Raw genomic sequence first — 14,378 nt, 5'->3', positions numbered from 1 at the left:
CAAGGCTTATTTGGGCAGAATTTAGAGAAATATACCATCACAAATAATAGTTAGTTAGTTAGTTAGTTAGTTAGTTAGTTAGACAGTCAGACAGACAGACCAACCGATCACTTAACAGTAAAAAAAACAATGGACATCGACTATGCAATTTATTATTTAAGTTACTTCCTGTTAGAAGTGTTAACAATCAGTGCCAATGGGAGGAAAATCAATTTAGCAAGGGAGATGAATTCCAGGATTTTGTGAAGGGCAGAATTAAGTCTATCCCAGCTGTAGATAAGTGATTTTTCTTACCTGGAGAAAACAGGTGACTTAGGAAATAAGCTGGCAGATATTATATAAATCCATGCAACCTATTCCTGGTCAGAAGATGAAAATTCCCTGTACTTGTGCTTAACAATAACAATTATCTATAGTTATTATAAATAAAAGCATTAGAAAATGATATAAAAAGTCAGAGCAGCAGCAAATGCATATTTGTAAGTATAGGTACTAGAGGAATTTTTTGGGGGGGAGAATGTTCAAAAGAGAAGCACTGTTACAACCATGTTGTTGTGGCAGTGTTTTGGCAATATTCTGTTCCCCAGCCAAACAGAATAAATTCACTTCCCCAGTTTGGCAATTCCAAATGTGTTCAACCATAGTGCCCAGGCAGCATGGCCAAAAGTAAGAATTGTGTTCTGCAGGAGTTCAGATAGGAATGTATAGAGCAGGGGTGTCAAACTCATGGCCCATGGGCCGGATGCGTCACGCACTGGTCACGCCCTGCCCGGTTTAGCAAAGGGGAAAAAAAGTCACGATACATCATGTGATGCCGCCACGACGACGCAAGTTTGGCACCCCTGGTCTAAAGATTCTGCATTGTCTGGAGATGTGCAGTTTTCTTTGAGGCGACAGTTATTATAAAATGAACATTTTGGATTATAAGAAATCTGGTAAAGTTTCTTATTGGGGTTGCATATTTAAAAATTATTTCTTTCTTCACACTTTGTATGAGCTCAGCATCTTTCTGCTCTTCATGAAAACAGCCCAGCCCATGGATTTTCATGAGCGTGACAAAAGTGGTTGTTAATGGCTTAGTTGGATGTATGACACTCTGTAATGGTAACGTGTTTTGAAGAATAGAACAATATTTCTCAAATTGGAAACCTCCAGATGCGATGGGATTTCACTTTGCAGAATTCTTGGTATAAAGTAGTCATCAAGGACAAAAGAACCAATAGGTGATATTCCATTTGCAAGCTGATATAGCCTAACATGTCCAGAAGGAATCACTATCACCAGAGAGAAATACCTTCCATGTTTTCCCGAAAATAAGATCCTGTCTTATATTTTTTTCAATCCTGAAATAAGTGCTTGGTCTTATTGCCATGCGCTCAAAAGCCCAATTGGTCTTATTATCAGGGGATGTCTTATTTTGGGGGAAATGGGGTTTATTTAAAAATCTGTATGTTCTCTCTCTTTAACATCTCTAGATAATATGTAAAGACAGTAAGACATTATTAAGTCAAGAAATATAATGCTTAAAAAAACTTGTAACGGACCGAATGAATAAGTATATTTTTAACGTCCTCTAAGATCAGGGCTTGCTTCAAGTCCAGGGAAAGTTGTAATGTGGGCCCTACCACAGAGAAGTCAAAATTAACCATTCCGTGTCAGGACCTGGAAATGTGTATCTGCATAGCAAGATTTGTCTACAGTGAATGTTTAAGAACAAGTTTTGTTTTTTCTCTGACCAGTTGGCAACTGGAATTCTTAATAGCCCTTTGTATTCTGCTGGCACTAGGTAGGCCTCAGGCAAGCAAAATACCAATTGACATGTTTGGGTCAGATTGTTTTATTTAATCAGAAAATGGCTTGAGGATGTTCAGAAAACAAGAAAAGCTGACTCCAGAAGGGTAACGAACTGCTTCTCCCTTTTGTACTGAGGTTCAAATGAGCTTTACTTTGCTCTGCTCCTGTTTTTGCTCCTCTGACTGGGAACTGCCCTGGCAATAAAAAATATGTGTTCTGCAAACTAAGCATTGGATTTCCCTTTGTTTCCAGAAAGAGGATAGTGATGGGCAATTGCAAGCCTTCTCTTCCTATATTGTCCTTTTACAAAAGCTTTATGTTGTCCTTGTCCATCCAGTAGCAGAGCTAACCCTGGCGTTTTAAACAAACACTGCAATCTTGACAAGATATTTCCAGTCTGTTCTTATGCATATGTGCTCAATTATACTTCGTGGAATTTAGCACAACATATAGTGCCAGTCATAGAAATTTAATTATGCAATATTCAGAGAGAAACATTCTTGATTTTTAAAGAAAGATTAAGGCCCAGGCTACACTGAGGGTAAATGTAAAATATCAGTACACAAGTAGAAAGTAGGTAGATATGTGTGCATGGGACGGATAATTCTGTAACATAGTAGTTATTGACTTGAAGATGTGATTTAGGATGTAGATTTAACTCTTATAAACAATATGGTTGACAGTGGTACTGATGAAGCTCTCAGTGAGTTTACATAAAGGCACATGGTAGAATTCATTCTTTTCATTGTTCTAAAGCCCTGGCAAAAATTTTGATTAAAAAAGATGAAGAGATATAAAATAATGTTCTATTCCATTTTAGTGGCTGTGAGCCTCAATGGTTTCCTCAATTAGCCCCCTTAATTAAAAACCATTCTGAATTGCATTTATCAAAACCGTGAATAAATAGGCCATGGCAGGGAACAGTGCTGTTTTGAATTAAGGTGGATTGTTCTTTCTCTGCTTCTCCAATAATGTATTATTTGCTAATTGCAGTCAAGGGAATGAGAGGATAGGAAAAGCACAAAGATGCAGAGAAATGCTATATATCATCAGAAAAAGAGATAGAATGGATGTATTAGAAGCAGAAATAAACAAGGTTTGATTCACACAAAATTAGCCATAATAACATCTGCTTACTTTTAACGTAGCAAGATCTATGAAGCTTTAAAAAAATCTTTCCCCCAGCTGCTGTACTTAAGCCAGGTGTTATCCTTGCATCCCTTAACATGATACATATATGCACCAGTAACTGTTGATATGACTTGTCTTATGTTGCCTTTGCCTTATTCTCAGGTTGTACCTGAAATCACTTACCGGAAAATCATGTTTCAGTTTTAAAGTAGCGCTCTCCCTCTTCATCCAACTCACTTTTTGCCATTGATACATTTTAGTATGCTTCATTGATAGTGTAATTAGAGGCTGGGATCTGACCAGCTACGACTGACCACTTTAGGCTACTGAAGGCATACTGTACTTCCTTTCCTCCAATTGCCAGCTACGTCCATTTTGATATGGGCTGCAAAAGAGACTGGAGCTTGCTACCATTATGCCTGCCTTGAACTTTTTTCCAACATGTAATGCTGCTCCTTATATACCTTAGTTTAGCACTCTTTGGAATGAGCATTATCCTCATGCTTAAAGAAATGGACTGTGCATTGTTACTAAAGAGTGCACTGAAGTTTTTTCCACTGCTTCTGCTGATTTGCATGATAGCACTACTTACTTGTTCTATTTTTTGTTTTGTTTGTTTTGGTTTCTGAGGGAGGAATGCATACCTTGTGTCCTCCGTGGGCTTCTTGATGTGGCCATTTGCCACTGGCACTTCCATTCCCTTTCAACTGAGGATAGATCTCATTCATGACAATCTCCCACCATGTATCCCTATCAGACAGATTATTTTCTACTGATGTGTAATCCTTTTGGAATGTTAAATACAGGTGACACTTGTGGAACTCTTCTGTGCATTCAGTTGGTTTGTTCAAATTGATGGGTGGTTAAGCAAATTGTTCCAATCCCTTTTCTACACTTGTCTGACCCCACCCCACACCAGGGAGAGTGGCTGGTAACTGTTATCCTACTGGCAGGTAACACATGTTACCTGCCAGTAGGTAACATGAGAAGGAAAATAAAGGGGGGGGGGCATTCATAATTCTGCAGTCACTTTTATTAACTTGTCTAATATTAAAATTGTAAAGATAGCCCAAGTTACCGGCCTTCTTATTTCAGTAGAATAGGGCTTGGGTATATGAGGACAGCATCTTTTTGTAACAGTACAAAGACTGGAAGAGAGCGCTGTATTGCAGTCATCCGGCTTTTCCCTTAGATGCTTCTTTTTCAAACTCTAGGTGGTAATGTGGGCCCTGCCCCATAGTTATTTCCAGTGAATAAGAGGAAGTGAATGAATGAAAGAATGAATAATATCCACTGGAACATGACCAATTTGCAGCATGAGCATGCACACAGAGATATTATCACACATTTCTATCTATATCTACATCTGACTATAGAGAACCGGTTTGGTGTAGTGATTAAGCCACCATGCTAGAAAGAGATCATGAGTTCCAGTTCTGCCTTAAGCATAAAGCCCAGCTGAGTGACCTTGGCTAGACACTTTCTGTCAGCCCTTGGAAAGAGGCAATGGCAAACATCTTTTGAAATCTTGACAAGAAAACTGCAGGGACTTGCCCAAGCAGTCACCAGAACTCAATGCTGACTTTATGGTCCCACACACCGGACTCTTGTTTCATTTGTTATTTTCTGACATAGTAAGAGTTATTTGACAATCTTTAAGCATATTGCACTTGCTGACTGATATTTATCCACACAGAAATGATCAAAAATAGGATGCAAGCGCTATTTTCTTTCTCCCCTTCTGTTAAGGTATATTTAACCAACATAACTTCAGAACAGAAGAAAGAAAGCAGCGCAAACATTCTATTTTTGATCAGTTCTGCCTGGATAAATATTAGTAAGCAAGCATACCGCATGAGGGCAGTTTCAGAACACTCCATACAAAACTGATGTAAAGTCATTTCAGAGGTTCTGCATCATACCAAATATAATTTAGGGCTTATAATTCTGCAAAGAAAGAAAGACATTGATATCAAAGGCATGTAGAAAACTGAAGGATCATTGCAAAAGTCAAGAAAAGATTATTAAAAATGTAAGCATCTCCAGACACATCAGTTTTCAATATAATCAGCTTATCAAAAATATCAGGACAAGTCTCAAGACAAGCAGTCTTTACAATACCTCCAGTGCTATTTGTCATTTTTATTTTTCCAGAACCTCAAAATGTATAGAAATACAAGTTTACAACTTTCACTGTTTACGTACTGGATTAAAAACTCATGTGTAATTATATGAGTCAATTCAAATTCTAACTGTAGTTAAGGATAGTATTCCATAAGCATCAAGGTTAGGTAACTCATTCCGTATGAAGGATTCTGAAGCCATCTGAATGGCTACAGATCCCATCCAGCTTTATAATTCCCAACAAAGCTTGGTGAATCTCAATTTGGTAGTCTTTCTGCACTTCCTGCTACTTCTATTGATGTGATTGCTTCAACCACACAGGGAGCAAATCTTGTTCTGAGAACCACTTTATATTTTTTGAAATCTTGAGAACTATCCCTTGAAATGGCTGTTAATTTTATATAGGTTTCTAACTTTACCAAGTATTAATACAAAAACTGACTTCTCATGGAAAATGTGAAAAGTTCAAAGAATACTGTAGCAATCCCTCTTTCAGGATTAACCCACTTATTGATTAGACTGGAGTTCTGATATTCAGTATTGGTCTTTGTTTGGCTTAAAGTCTCTTCAAGTGCTATGTACAACATAGGGAATTAGACATTTTGTTGATTAGCCACTTGAGAACTAAGTTCTAACAATGCTAAAAGCTGCAGTAGAAGAGTTTAACACTGAGCAATGATCAATTCCTAAAAAAAGGAACATGGTTATTTTTGGTACAAAAGCCTGAGAGTTTGCAGTTCTTGTAAAAATAAATGACCTGACAGTTGCTTTCAAAGCTGTGGGCTGTTTGCAAGAGAAATCTCAGCTTTTTTTGTGAGTCATTCTGTTGAAAATAGCAGTTAATGAGCAGAAGATCCACACAAGCTGCGTGGGACTGAAGCTCCAACCTCTGTCCAATTGTGTGACATGAGCCATATTGAACTTAATAGGGTATATTTTGGATAGGAGTTTGAGGTTCAAACTCTGAACTAATGGATGTAGGTATTTGCTCGATTACATTCCAACTTTCACCTGTCAGGTTTCAACAATAATGGAAACAAAAATAACTCAGAAGCCCTGGCTATTTGTTTACATTCAAATAGTCATCATCTTGAATTTCTTCTCTGGATTCTCTAACTTACTGCAAACCTCAAATATAATCTTCCAGTGAAGATGATTCAGGTTGGAAGTCACTTTTGAGTTTACATAACATATGTCTGAACACCAATTAAAAAGTGGAGGAGTGAGGTAAAACTCCTCTATGGAGGAATGAGGTAAAACCAGTACACTTGTGCATTCACCAACTTGTGGCATTGTGTGAACATGTATAAAATCAAACATGTAGACGAGAGTAAACAAGTTGGGGATTTATTTAAAAACATTATGAACACAACCCAATGCATATTTTCAAGATTATTGATATACTCTGGCATAGGGAACTAAAGGGGAACAATGGGTAGCTGTTTTCAAGATATATTATAGAATAAATAGTAGTTAAGTTTGGATGGCTGCAACAATCTAGTGTGGGGTCTAAAATAGCTGTTTTATGATTGAAAGACTGCTGTTTTGAATCCAGCTATGCTTTCATTGATCATGTTCCAGGGAAACAACTAGAAAGTGTTCCATTAGAACTGATGCAGGGATATGAAGAAAACAATATATTAGAATATGACTCTACATACCCCATTCAAAATGTGTATTAGAAAATAGGATGTAAGCAATACTGAACAAGCTATGATAAAAGTGAGAAAGTTAATGGCATACTAGCCTCCTTATGGCCATATTTATTGACAGACGACTAAGCTAGTGTGTTTTGTCTTGTAGACTCCAAATGGGTTACTGTTGACCCCGAGTCCCCTGCTTTCTAGCATTCACTTTTGGAGCAGCCTCAGTCCTATTGCTCCCTTGAGTCCTGCCAGACTGCAAGGACCAAACACCTTGTTCCAGGTAAGTTGGTGCATGTTATCTCAGACCAATCTTTGCCATTGGCGAACAAAAAACAGATATAGGAAATATGTAAGAATTACACCCTTTGCTCAAGAAACAAGATCTTCAGCATTAGGGTGAGACATATTATCAACTGATTATTCAATGCTTGGAAAACACATGTAACTTCTCTGAAGCCAGGAGACAAGGACATCACTGCTGCAGTAAAAATGGCTCTGGTCCAAAATTGTTCATTATATTGCTGGTAAATGAATTAGGAGCTAATCTGCTGATAGTATAGTGTACACATCAGAGTACTTTCCTGATAAAACATCAGTGGCAATATTTCATTGTAAATGAGGTTAAAAAATTGTTGACAATTTTTAGTACATAATGAAATCTATGAAAAAGACCACAAAGAATTTTGCTGATTGCTCAGAAGGTTAGCATGCCTTATCTGAAACTGAAATCTTTCAGTAACAGGCATTGAACCTTGTATTAGAAAAGCTACTATCAATCTCAAGGATGTGACAGCTATATGGGTGACAGCTATATGGGTCCAAGGCACGCTCTCTTAATCTCTTATCAAAAAAGAAAAGTGTCAGTGTAAAACTGTATCTACACATGAATTTGCCCTCTTGGGTGTACTTGACTGACAAGAGGAAAACTGAAAACATAAGCAGATTTGACTAACATTAATGGTTCCTAAAAGTGATAAATAGATTCTGGATCTGTTGTAGCAAGGAAATGTCCCTGGCTGTTGCAGGGTTGCAAGAAAGGGAAAGGTCACATCTCTGTCAATAGGATGTGTGAATGAGTCCATAGGGATTTAACTGACCTCGATTAAAATAAAATGTGGTTTGTTCATCCCCATGCATGCATACAGTGTTGATGCACATTCAAGAGGGGCACTTTAACTGCATTTCCATGACTGCCATCTTTATTTTTTTGACTGCCCCCTGCAGGTAAGACTTATGGAAAGATAGGGCAGAAGTGACAGTGTCCCAGCTTGTGGCAGCTGTGGTTCTCTAACATAGTTGTCCATTTGCCCAAAGCTTCTTTTCTCACGTGATACCAATATGCAGGAATTAATAATTAGGAGAGCTGGAGAGTTGTTGACTGCATTAACTGTTATGGCAACCAAGGCCCTGAAAATTCATTGCATTAAATAAAAAAAAAAATCAGTTGGTCGTGGACTTTGTTTCCTGTAACAATTGAGAAGAAGCTTTTTTGGATTGAGGTACCAAAGCTTTAGCAGAAGTAGCCTGTTTCTTTTATGGTGTTTTGTCTCTGAAGAAAGAATTGCAGAGAAAGCAACAGAGGGAAAATCAGGGCTCTCCTTTTTATATTAATATTTTCCAAAATGAAATATGACTACAGGAGTGTTTTAAGCCTCCCCCCACCCTTCATACAATGCTTGAAGAATTTAAATAATAGTGTAATCTACCAAGAAAGCCTTCTTTAATTAGCAGTGGGATACATGCTCTGAAATGTAAATTCATCCACCCTGGTGAAGGAGGAAAAGGAGATCCAAGTTTCCACCACCTTTAGAACTTGCTTTGCTCACTCTATAGGTAGTCCTCGACTTACAACCACAATTGAGCCCAAAATTGCTGTTGCTAAGTGAGACATTTGTTAAGTGAGTTTTGCTCCATTTTACGACCTTTCTTGCCACAGTAAGCCACTGCAGATAAGTAACACAGTTGTTAAGTGAATCTAGCTTGATTTTGCTTGTCAGAAGTTTGCAAAAGGGGATCACGTGACTCCAGGACACTGCAATTGTCATAAATATGAGTCAGTTGCCAAGTGTCTGAATTTTGATTACACGACCATGGGGATGCTGCAATGGACATAAGTGTGAAAAACAGTTGTAAGTCACTTTTTACAGTGTTGTTGCAACTTTGAACTGTCACTAAATGAACTGTTATAAGTTGACGACTACCTGTACATGCTTGGCTTTCCAAGGGGAAGTGACAAATGGTATCAGTTCCCGTCATCTGCTCCTTCAACTTTATCCCTGAAGTCTTCTCAAAAATGGTGTAGTGCCGTTTCCAAAAACAAAGACATGTTATTTTGTCACAGACACTACCTGCTTGAATCCATTTCTTTTAAGTTGAGGTAACTCAACAGGTAAAACTACTTTTGTTTCCCGGCATAGTGAGTAGAGGTGATTCTGCGGCAGCCAACTGACGTCAGTGGCTCAGGTTAATTGGCCGAGCCTCCGCAGATTGTGATTAACTCATTCTGGATCTAAAAGTTTGCTGTGTCATTATGATAATGAGAGACTTGTTCAGAGCTGCAGTTTACCAAGCAACAAAGGTAGAAATAATAGCAAGGAAATACAGTTGAAATTCATCAACACCTTACACACGCTTCTCCATTTGAATCCAGGCAGTTAATTGTTTGCTTAGTATTTATAGCTGCACTTGAGGGAAACCCCCTAGAATCCTTCATATCCAGGCACAAAAACAAAAGGAGCTTTTCTAAAGAGTCAACTGATATAGCATGTCAAATACAAAGCTTGGATGAGTCAAAGGATAGACAAATTGTAGCAATTTACAAAATTGTTAGTTGGCTCAGCAAGTAAGCTCCAACTTACTGGGCAGATCTCTGCAATGAATCAGAGCCCTTTATTTTGTTTGTAAAAGGAATTTGGGGGTGTCTTTTAAATGAGTTGCTAGAGATGCATTCCTTCAGCCATATTCCCTGGCTTTCCAGAACTGAAACTTTTGCCCATGGAACGCTATAGTATATAATCTGTGGGTTATACATATGGATGAATTTAAATTGTGTACGGCCATTTATTTTTAGACTGTAGCTCACTCCTTGCTTTTAAAATAGGACAGAAAATCAGAACAGCAAGAGCCACTGGAGAGTCCAAAATATTTTAAAGGTGATATTTGTTACAGAAAAGGGATGTGATAAATATTCAGCAGCATTCCCAGTTTTATTGGTTAAGAAATGGATGTAAGAGTGAACTAGTTAGGCTGCAGTTATGATGCAATCTCTGCTGCTTCTGTAATGCAAAGTTCATGCTTATTGAAGAGCTGACATAGAAAAGCATGTACATATTGAGTGATAATTCAGAAGGGCTGTATTTAATAATCTGTTTTCCCATATGTAAAATTTAGTTATACACTATGTCATATACAGTCTGTTCTAATGCTGCAATGATTTTTTAATAATAGAACTATTACACTAACTCTATGGCAGTCTGACAAATATTCCCTTTACTGATTGTTTAAATATTTTTCTATCTGTAAAATATTACATTTACATTTTGCCATAATATAAGGCAATAATATAATGGCAGTTTATATAATACAATGTTATAAATTGGATGTATATATTTTAAGTCATAGGAGCACTTTCTGTGAAAAAAAAAAAGACAATTTCCTTGTCCATGTTAGAGTCTTTCCGTTCAATGCAGAAAAAAAAAATCAAACCTGTGAAATTATGGCTTGTGCTGCTTCATACTGCAAACAAGTATGAAACTGAATGTTACACCTTGTAAAGGATTTGTCAAGTGTAGTAAATGAGCATCTGCAGACTCAAGAATTTTAACTAATACCCAGGAATTTACAAATTAGGCCTTAATTTACCCCACCTTCAAACTGGGAGCATCTGGGAGAGTCTAATTCCCAGCTGCTCATAGCTTGTGGGTGTTGAGCAGCATAGAAGCCAAAATCAGTCAGTTTGTTAGTTCCAAGATTCCTAATAATATTTTGGGCAAAGAACTTTGAACCATGCCAAGAGAACAGCCTCAGGGACTTTGCATTAAGCTATCATGCCTTGGTTTATCAGAAGGGCATGAAAAAGGGGGATACAAAATACAGTTTTCTTACTAATAGAGTGCAGTACTGCAGGCTACTTCTGCTGATCATTGGCTGCCAGCAGTTTGACAGATTTAATCTCACCAGGCTCAAGGTTGACTCAGCCTTCCATTCTTCTGAGGTCGGTAAAAATGAGGACTCAGATTGTTGGGGGCAATAGGCTGACTCTGTAAACCACTTAGAGAGGGCTGTAAAGCACTATGAAATGGTATATAAGTCTAAGTGCTATTGCTAATAAAGGAGAATATTTTTAACTCGGGGTTAATACAAGGAGTTCTTGGTGCTCTGAGCTTGCTTGTTTTCTTGCGGATATTTCATTACTCTAACTAGGTAACAGCATCAGTGCTAATCATCTTAAGAGTTATCTTAGCTATGTGAGCTTTTGCATCCTTCTTGAAGATATGTTCCAGTAGCTCCACTACGAACAGCTTTTGATAACCAAATTCAAGTTACATTTTAGAGTTAGTTTGTTCAGAAACATGCTGGCTTTAATTTAGTCCCCATAATGGCTCTGGACAGAATTGTGCTTCCACTGGAAAAGAATGCCCATGTCTTGGTGGGAGTGTGTGGGATGTCTTATGGCTCTTGTTAGAGCAAATGAAGGCTAGAACCTTTGCTCAGTTCTGGTTGATGTGCTAGTTATAGACCTTACTGGACCAAAAAGCTGTTGTGGGTAACAGTTCTATAATGTGCTATACGCGGGGGTGCTTTTGAGACTGACTCAGAGCAACAAGGGAAGAATGCAATGATTAGGCTGCTGGTAGGCAAGTACAATTTAATATTTATTCTTAAACTGCTCTATTGGTTGCATAAAAGCTTCTAAGCCCTATTTAAACTGTTGGTCATGACCTGTAAAGTCATATATGGTGTGGCGCTGGGCATTTGAGGTAATCTTTTTCAAAATATTTTTTTCTGATCTTTGAGATCATTGAGAAAGATATTAAAGTTTCATCCCTTTGAGATGAGGGGTACAAACTTTGTCTATAGTAGACTTACGTCACTGGACTACCTTGCCTCCAATTTAGTTTAGTCCTTTTCTTGATAACCTTCTGGAAATCTATGAAAAACATCTTATTTGGGCTTTTAATAAGTAGTGGTGACCTGAGCTACTACAATATTTTTGAAGTTTATTTTGTTATCTGTTTTTATGCTCTAAACTGTTCTGAATCATGGGCCTAAGCTGATATACAAGCAATTTAAATAAATTAATTTAAATTATTAAATTTTAATAAATTAAAAAACATTAGTCTTTATGGGGATTATTTGATTTCATTAGGCATTAATTATTGTCTTGAAGATTAGAATGTCTTGCAGAATTTATGGACATATTTGCATTGTAATTCTTTTCAATATTATTTCTATGATTTTTTTTTTATCATATTCTGATTGCTAAAATAAAACAACGTGCACCCTATTCATCAGCTTTATTGAGGTGGTCTTACTCTTACAGATTCATATGCTTCTTCCCCAACCCAATGTTATATACAAACCTGTAGTTCTGAGATTTATTTTAACTTTAATTCATTTACAAAAAAATATGTCAAACCTCAGATTGATAGCGATTCATTTTAGAATAAAATGAAAAAGTATTAGCTTACTCAAAAATCACAAGGAAGTTTTAACTTAGGTTTCCCCCCCAAGAATCTATGTCCTAAATATCTGCTTTCCCTGAATGCCTTTTTCTGAACCATCTCATATTCATCCAATCCAAAATGATGTTTAACTTCGATCTGGTGCATCTTTTTAAAATTATTTTACTTGTACCTGCTGCAATCAGCAGCCTCCATGTATCATTAAAAACAATGTTTGAGAACTTACACATAGATAGAATGCGAATATCAGTGACATTTACCTTTGTTTTTTTTTACAGTTTCCAACTCTGCTAAATGGTCATATCCCAATGCAAATCCCCAGCTTGGATGGGGCCTCTTCTCCAGTTCTCCTTTCTCCAAATGCTCATAAATCCTGATGTCTCAGCAAACTGGGGACTCACTAATAAACTGGATTTGACACAGCCATTCTGATGGGTTTCATTTTTCTGGTAAAGCCAGGAGGACATGATGAAACTCTTTTACTATGGTTTGCACTTTCCATTACACAGATGACCTACTTGTATGGTGTTTATTTAGCATTTTTATACAGTGAGGGGGTTTTTTGTATAAGAAATCTTTTGTGCATTAAAACAACTTATAATTTTTATATCCTGCTCTCCAAGTGTTGAACACTGTTAATGAAGTTATCTTTCTTAATACATTTCTAAACAATATGTAAAGGATGTGAAATGTTTTACTTCTGTACTTCTGCGTATAATGCATCCTGCTTGTATAAACTATAACCGGCTGTGCCTTCTTTTGCATAATGTTATATAAATGATTTATATATTTTCCAGTATTAAGATTAAGGTTGGAAAGAACCAAGTATTGAACACTTTTCTCCCCATCCTAGTATTTCAGTATTCCCCTTATGGTCAGCCATGTTGTGCAGTATATTCATGTAATTTTGAATTAAGCGCTTTCCAAATATATAAAGAATGTTTTTGTTTACTTCCTGAACTGACAGGCCCTAATATTTTGGCCTGTGGGTTAAGAATAGAACACTATTTAGACATTAGTGCTTGAATTCTTCTGAAATAGTAATATGGTCTTAAAATACTTGCAACATATATTAGGGGCATTTTTTAAATTGGAGGGAGTAGCCTTATTCAGTGCCACTATCTTTGTGTATAAAGCTGATTGTTAAAAAAGATGTCAATCTAAAATTTATTTTTGTGAACAAGTAAAATTCTCACATACTTCTTATCAGGGATGGAGAAAAAGTGTCTCCTGTGGTGCATGGACCAAGGCTTTGACTTCAACATTTTTGATTTTTACAAAAATGAAAGTCTAAAAAGATGACAGGTGCCTCTCCGTAATTGGGAAATAAATACCGTAATACCCAGAATAAGTTTTCAGTGATTTTTCTCTCTTCCCCTGCAACCCCCTTTGTACTAACCTTGTATTGAATATTGTGATTAAAAATTATCCAGATTCTTGGTCTCTTCAGCAGGCTAGAATTCTGAAAGCAGAAAAGAGTTTGCCACTTCCTAGAGTATCATGACTGGTTCCCTGATGATGAAATACAAAACAAAGTAAAACTGAATAAGTGTGAGTTGTAGTAGAGAAGAAGGGTATTGTCTCTTAGCAGTAATTGGAAAGGTATCTTATACCTGCATATTTTATGAAGACATTAACAATATTCAAACAAAACAGATTCAGATTGAAGAAATCAGATTTGTCATATTTTCAAAATCAATTTGAAAATATTCTCCCTCTGTGCTCCAGCTTTGGCAAAAATGACAAATCCTTGTGTACATTTTGAAGTTAAAAATATGAAGCAAAAATTAATACAACTGATTTTCACTTCAATTCTGTTTCCCAAGATTGACTTTCCTTCTTCGAGAGAACAAGTTTCTGCTATTTGAAGAACCCACTGATTTCCCAGACTTTTTACTTGATTAGTATTCTGTCACATTTTCTATCATATGCTCCCTTTCTCCTTCTTGGCAAGGAAGCATTGCAAAGTGTCAATTTACCACACACTATATATGAAAAG

At 36.9% G+C, this 14,378-nt stretch overlaps 1 protein-coding gene across 11 annotated transcripts in view; it reads left to right on the top strand.

The window, feature by feature from the left end:
- The window catches only part of ELK3 (ETS transcription factor ELK3), a 44,031-nt gene extending 30,304 nt beyond the window's left edge, over window positions 1-13,727 (top strand). For all 11 annotated transcript variants that reach the window (XM_034403485.3, XM_034403482.3, XM_034403480.3 and 8 more), the window contains 2 exons: window positions 6,853-6,975; window positions 12,658-13,727. In XM_034403485.3, the coding sequence (XP_034259376.1) occupies window positions 6,853-6,975; window positions 12,658-12,756 (222 nt within the window). In that variant the 3' untranslated portion in view covers window positions 12,757-13,727. The remainder of the gene's footprint in view (window positions 1-6,852; window positions 6,976-12,657) is intronic.
- The last annotated feature ends 651 nt before the right edge of the window (window positions 13,728-14,378 follow it).

Source organism: Pantherophis guttatus, chromosome 7 (assembly GCF_059756535.1).
Source record: "Pantherophis guttatus breed Tessera chromosome 7, ASM5975653v1, whole genome shotgun sequence".
NCBI classification, from domain to species: domain Eukaryota; kingdom Metazoa; phylum Chordata; class Lepidosauria; order Squamata; family Colubridae; genus Pantherophis; species Pantherophis guttatus.
Note: the sequence above shows the minus strand (reverse complement) of the source record. Positions and strands in the feature narration are given on the sequence as shown.